This window comes from Hippocampus guttulatus, chromosome 12 (genome assembly GCF_054856545.1).
Source record: "Hippocampus guttulatus isolate MCC_2025c chromosome 12, RoL_Hgut_1.0, whole genome shotgun sequence".
NCBI lineage: Eukaryota > Metazoa > Chordata > Actinopteri > Syngnathiformes > Syngnathidae > Hippocampus > Hippocampus guttulatus.
Genome location: NC_141272.1, coordinates 16,916,897 through 16,923,311, shown reverse-complemented (window position 1 = coordinate 16,923,311; position 6,415 = coordinate 16,916,897). Strand labels below are relative to the sequence as shown.

Sequence of the window (6,415 nt, the reverse complement as noted above, 5' to 3'; positions counted from 1 at the left end):
TGACGAATGTCGTGGCCAAAAAGCGCTGAAAACAGTCCATATCAGGTCCACACGATGAAACAACAAACAACGTGACAAAACAAAAGACATAAACACCAAAAAAGAACAAAAAAGCAAGGCTCTTGAAGACCACTTGCTAAAGTCAAGTCAAGTCAAGTCAACAGTATTTATAGAGCACTTTCAAACAGCCATCGCTGCATACAAAGTGCTGTACATGGAGCAATTTAACATGCACAATAAACAGTAAGACAAATCGGTAATAAAGGCAGTAGAAAGCACCAAACAGTAAAACCAAGAACAAATCTAAGTCATGCTGAGTAAAGGCTGCCTACTCGGGCGCCATCTTGGAAAAAAAAATACAATACAATAAAGCTTTATTTATATAGAGCCTTCACAACTGCTGCAGCTGCAACAAAGCACTTAACATACTACATCATACATTTAACATTATAAAACAGAATATTGATCCATGTGTAGCTCCCTCAGGATGTATCATAAAGCACAACACACAAAAAATACAGCGTTCATTCATTGGCAAGCCGTGAGAATTTGTCACAAACATGGACATGGCATTACAAAACAATAAATGAAAGACAAATGTTTTGAAGACAATTGATTCAACAAAAAAAACATACGCGAAAACCTCGTTGTCATCCACAAGGGGCGAGATATCCTTTGAAGTCTTGTTTGTCTCCTTCTTCCTTCGTTTAGTCAGTAGTTAACTATGCTTTTGGTCTTATCATCATTTTGTAATGGCTGCGCAGAGCTCAGAATCCCAAAAAGCTGGGACACGGTCATGTTTATTACAATGTTACATCATCTTTTCTTTTAAATATGTTCAATAAATGTCTGGGAATCTGAGGACACTAATTGGTGAAGCTTAGAAGCAGGTTCTTTGAAGCAGATTTTCAATGGGAGGCAGACCAGCCTAGTGCCCCGACCCTTTTACTTTGAATCCATCTTGTAGCACGTGCACAATGTGGTTTGGCATTGTCTTGCTGAAATAAGAAGAGGAGTCCATGAAAAAAACGTTGCTTGGATGGCAGCATATGTTTCTCCAAAAACTGTACAGTATGTACCATTCAACATTAATGGTGCCTCCACAAATACACTAACACAGCCCCACACCATCACAGATGCGGGCTTTTGAAATTCGTATCCATAATAGTCTGGACGTTTCTTTTACTCTATGGCCCGGAGGACATGAGGTCCACAATTTCCAAAAGCAATTTGAAATATGGACTCGTCAGACCCCAGAACACCTTTCCACTTTGCATCAGTCCATCTTAGCTCCGCCCAGAGAAGCCTGATGCATTTCTTTGATCATATTATGGACTGCAACGGATGAAATCCCTAAATTCCTTGCATGTGTACATTGAGAAACATTGTCCTTAAAATATTTTCTCATGCAGTTCACGGAGAGATGAATCTTATCCCATCTTTGCTTGTGAATAACTAAGCATTTCAGTGAAGCTCCTTTTATACCCAATCATGGCACCCACATGTTCCCGGTTGGCCTGGTCACCCGTGGCATGTTCCAAAAAGGTGTTTGATGATCATTCCTCAACTTGGTGAGTCTTTTTTGCCGCCTGTGCCAGCTGTTTGAGAACTTGCAAACTCCACACAAGAAGGCCAGAGCCAGAATCGAACCCTGCACCTCGGCACTCTGAGGCCGACGTGCGAACCAGTGGACCACCATGCCGCCGCAAAGCTTTGTATTCTCTTTTTATTTGTCCAACCTAAAGTCCCAACTTCATTGGGATTGTCGTGGTATAGTCCATCTCTACATCACTACAAACTAAAACTAGAATACTGCAAAATAAAACTCAGCCTTTCATAAAATCAATACATCTTTTAAAGTTATTTTAATCTTAGCCTTGTTATCTTTGTTAAGGCGATGTAAACTGTTTATTAGACCAGGCGGTGTTCAGTTGATTTAGCTCTCTCTAACTGCTTTGCAACATGTACTGTGTATTTCCTCTCTGCTTTGCATGTAACAATGACGTGTGGAAGGGTTCCAAAAATAACATGGACGCAATCATCTCTTTTGACCCTCATTCTCGTTCCTCGGATCATTGAATAACAATTACAAGACTGCCCCCAGTTGGTACCAATGCGTATGACCACAAAACGAGAGCACTATAGCGTTTTGTAAGTAGGCTGTACTCTACAATGTAAACCATTTATTTTTCTCCCTACCTCTTAAATTAAACGTTTACATGGTGAGAGTTATGAACATTCACAATGTGCCTTCAAAGTGATCATGCAAATTTACACCACAGATTAACAGAGTGCATATCAGGAAGTGAAAATAGACATTTCCTGACAGAAAGGCAGACAGACAGGTCTTTGAACAATCTTTCAAGTGAGTTCCAGGTGCATTTCATCACTAGAGCATAATAGAGAAAAGGAAGAAAAATCTGTTTGAGTTCAATGAGCCAAAAGAAGATGGCCGGTTCTTTACATATCCTGCAGGATGAGTCATCAACCCAAACTAGAGGGTTTTTCAGAGAGGCAAGGCAGACTTACTTCTGAAAATAATACAAACAGGTGCATCCAGCTAGGGTGTTGTTATTACAAAAATGAGACACAAACTACTTCCAGGGAACTCCCTATTACTGTTTCATTAAACAGTTAAACAGCACAGACAATTAATACAATGTACTGTACTACATATCACAAGTGAAATGGCTTTTCTGCAAGCACAGCAGAATTGCTTGGAGTGTTTTCCCTGTTCATGATCCCACAACAACATTATCAGGCAGGATAATACAAGTCTGTTTTACACATTATTCATACAACTCAATCACAAGTCTGGATTACACAGAACATATGTATTAGAAAAAGAAAATAACCACAGCACAGTCCATCATGCCATTTGCTGATATAGTGAAGCACTGGCCCACTTATACCTGATAATCGTAAACATAAAAATGGCTTCATGTATTTTATTGTCATGATAATACACAAGAATACTTGCTGAGCTGATGAGTGTGTGGATCACGCTAAACAATGAATAGGAATGGACTGTGATGTGTCCCAGAAGGGGGTCATGTCTTTTCCATCCATTCATTTTCTGCGCCGCTTGTCGCATGTGAACTTGAACTTATTCCAGCTATACGTTGGGCAAAACGTGTCCAGCGTAGACTGGTCACTCATCAGTCGCAGGGCATACTACATTCACACTATCACAGAGTGTACCAATTTGTACAATTGGACTATGTGTGTGCGTAGATCTCTCTCTCTCTCTCTTTATATATATATATATATATATATATATATATATATATATACACACACACACACACACAGTATATCCATGCATCCATTTTCCGATCCGCTTTATCCTCACGAGGATGGGAGGGGGGGGGGGGGCGGGGGAGCCTATCCCAGCCACCTTCGGGCAGTAGGTGGGGGAAACCCTGAACCGGTGGCCAGCATATCGCAGGGCATCAGAGACAAACAACCATCCGCACTCACACCTCGGGACAATTTTGAGTGTTCAATCAGCTTGCCAGGCATGTTTATGGAATGAGATCGACGCGCTGACGACCACTGGGCCGCCCTATATATACTGTGTGTGTGTATATATATATATATATATATATATATATTCGCTGGGCTCCGACATCACAATTCAGCCAATTTCATATTTTTTCACAACTCTAATCCAAATATGGTGATGTTATTTGTACAAATTAACCAGTCTAAAGTGTTGAAAATGGCTCGGCACATCATGTTAATGGAAAACTATTTGTGTGCACGATGTGTTGTTGCGCCAAGTCACATTACAGTGGTATTCGTAATGCTTACTCAGAACTGAAGTACATAACAGAGTCGGCACTTTTTTACTCTTACTTGAGTACTTGAATTGAATCAGAAGGCCCACTTTTACCAGAGTTTATCTATGAACAGAGTCATCGGTCCTTCTTAAGTGTGAGTTTTGATCATCATTTGGCTACGGTTCTCATCTTTGCGCCACAGAGTCCTGACGGGGCTTGTGCGACCCTTCTTTTTTCCGTCCCTTTCAGCCGGAGTCCCCCCCACTGTTTTCCACTGCCCCCTTGGGGGTCTCATCCGGACCATCCCCGGTGCCGCTGTCCGACTCCTCCTCCTCGATGGCCAAGCGCGTGTCCGCGGAGGAGCACAGGGAGCTGACGCTGCTTTGCTCCGTGCAGAGCGCGCACGCGAGCGGGGAGGGCAGCGCGCTCTCGTGGCGAAGCTGTCCGAAGGGGTTGCCGTGGTTACCGGAGAACGGTAACGAGCGCGCTCCCGTGGCGGCCTCCCCGGCGAAGGAGAGGCTGTGCTTCTTGGGGAGCGCGCCCCACCCCCGCTTCTCCTCATCGTGCACGAGGCGCGTGAAAATGTTGGTCCTCCTCTTCTCCTTCCTCTTGGAGTGGAAGTAACCCAGCATGATGCCGCAGAGGAAGACTCCGTAGAAAGAGATGACGATTAAAATGTACAAATAGGCGTTCCCGCTTCTTTGCGCCGCCTGCGCGCGAAGAAGAGAGTGTGTGGAAGACTGGGTAGAGTTCTGCAGATCCTCCATCTTTTCACAGAAGCCTCAGTTGGTCAACTAAAGAGAAAAATAAATCCATTTGGATATAGGCATTTTTGTCCCCGAAATATGCACGAGGAAAGAAAAACAAAACAGCACAATAGGCATTCCAGTAAGACCAGCTATGCACGTTATGCTGAATCTCAACGAATCTAATATTGCAGAAAAGTACCAAGAATTAAAAACAGCAGAAAAGTGAAATATATTTTACAGGCTCATTAAAACACACAAATTAGGCTACTTTGGGGAAAGACAATTCCTATTTCTAATTTAATGTTCGCAGATGGTTTCTTGTATGATACATTTTGAGTTTTCGCTTGCCGTTGTGTATACGCACAGCCACGCACACAACCTGTATATTTATATCTGTAGTAAATAGGAAGTACATAAAGCTAAAGAGCACCATCTGCTGGATCACGCGTAGGTCTTAGCCATCTTTTGAGGACATCTCTCTCGCTCCCACGAACGCACGCACGTCATGTGTTATGTTTTATTCTTATTAACACTACCTCATTTATTTTGAACACAGCTTCCAGTTTAATTTGCTCATTAGGAAGACTATTTAGGGGGAGGGAACCCGCCCTGGTCGAGTCAATAACAGATTAAAGATTTGTTTTTCATGTGATCCAATATTATGGATCTTTAAACACATTGAAAAGATGAATTGTTAACTCACCAAAACGTGGGGTCAAATTTCCTGGGCCTCGAACGACCAGCGTGTAACTTCTTGGAGCTCTTCTGGAGTTTGGCAGATGTTCTCCAAGGATTAAATTATTTATACAATCGTCCCCCACCCCCAGCCCCACCACCACTCCGACTGTGAGTCACGTGGAGGGGGCTGACTGTGTGACAAGATTTGTGTGTGTGCCTGTGGAAAGCTTAACAAAACACAGAATGTCGTCTAACTTCGACAGCTGTTGCGATAGAAAACATCCACCATCCACAACTTTCCGAGACAGATATTTTCAGAATTTATATATGATAAGAAAAAAAAAGCTGTGTTTGTACTTTGAAGGCTCTCATGCAGGGATGGGCAACTTAAGAGATGGTAGCGGTCCAGGGCCACAATTTTTCATCAGCGCTACGGTGTTGCCACAAATGGTACAGTGCATGTATAAAAGATTCAGCCTACAACAACAATGGGTTTGAACAATCCAACCCCCCCCCCCCGAAAAAAACCATACTATTTTTTTCCCAGTGGAAAAGTGGCTTTCCTGCATAAAACTTACCATACGCCAACATTAAGTGAAATAACTAATTTTGGGCATTTTTTCGCAAAAATCAACTCCCAATATTTTAATATTACTCAGGCACAAGGTTTGTCCTGGGTGTCATACCAAATTCCCAAATTAGGCCAACTCATTATAGCAGGACAGGACAGCATAAGACCCAGAGCAAGCTCAACCAGGCGATGTCTGCCATCTGGTGGTGAATGGTGATATGACAACTTAAAAACGACAGTGGAACCCAGCTAATCATGGGGGGATAGGGATTAGGGCCGGCCCATAAACAGCCAAAGTCCACATATAAAATTGATGTCTGATGGAATGAATTAAAAAACAAAACAAAAACCATCGACATTCCTTCAGTGTGTGCTTTCCACAAAAAAAACAACAACAAAAAGTGCTGCTCCTCCAAAAGACACACAAGCACACACATAAGACACAAATTAATATATATGAATCCATGGTTGCTGCACCACAGTTGCTGCACCCCCACACCCCCCCACAATTTTGGCAGAAGATTAATGGAGAGGCCACTCGGTGTGGGCACTGGCCACATGCAGTAAGTAGCACTTTCTTGCTTAAGTGGCTCCTGAGTAGAAGTCAGTATTCTGTATACCGTAAATTTAATTTC

The 6,415-nt window shown here is 42.6% G+C and overlaps 1 protein-coding gene across 1 annotated transcript; it reads right to left on the bottom strand.

The window, feature by feature from the left end:
- Positions 1-2,173: 2,173 nt before the first annotated feature.
- Positions 2,174-6,357, bottom strand: kcne4 (potassium voltage-gated channel, Isk-related family, member 4). The gene is made up of 2 exons (XM_086124971.1): positions 5,235-6,357; positions 2,174-4,576 (listed from the first exon to the last, which is right to left on the bottom strand). The coding sequence occupies exon 2, from the start codon at positions 4,547-4,549 to the stop codon at positions 4,028-4,030; it is 522 nt and encodes a 173-aa protein (XP_085981097.1). The 5' UTR covers positions 4,550-4,576; positions 5,235-6,357; the 3' UTR covers positions 2,174-4,027.
- Between the last annotated feature and the right edge of the window lie 58 nt (positions 6,358-6,415).

Coding starts and splice junctions, on each gene's coding strand:
- kcne4 (XM_086124971.1), bottom strand. CDS start 4,549: ATGGAGGATCTGCAGAACTCTACCCAGTCTTCCACACACTCTCTTCTT.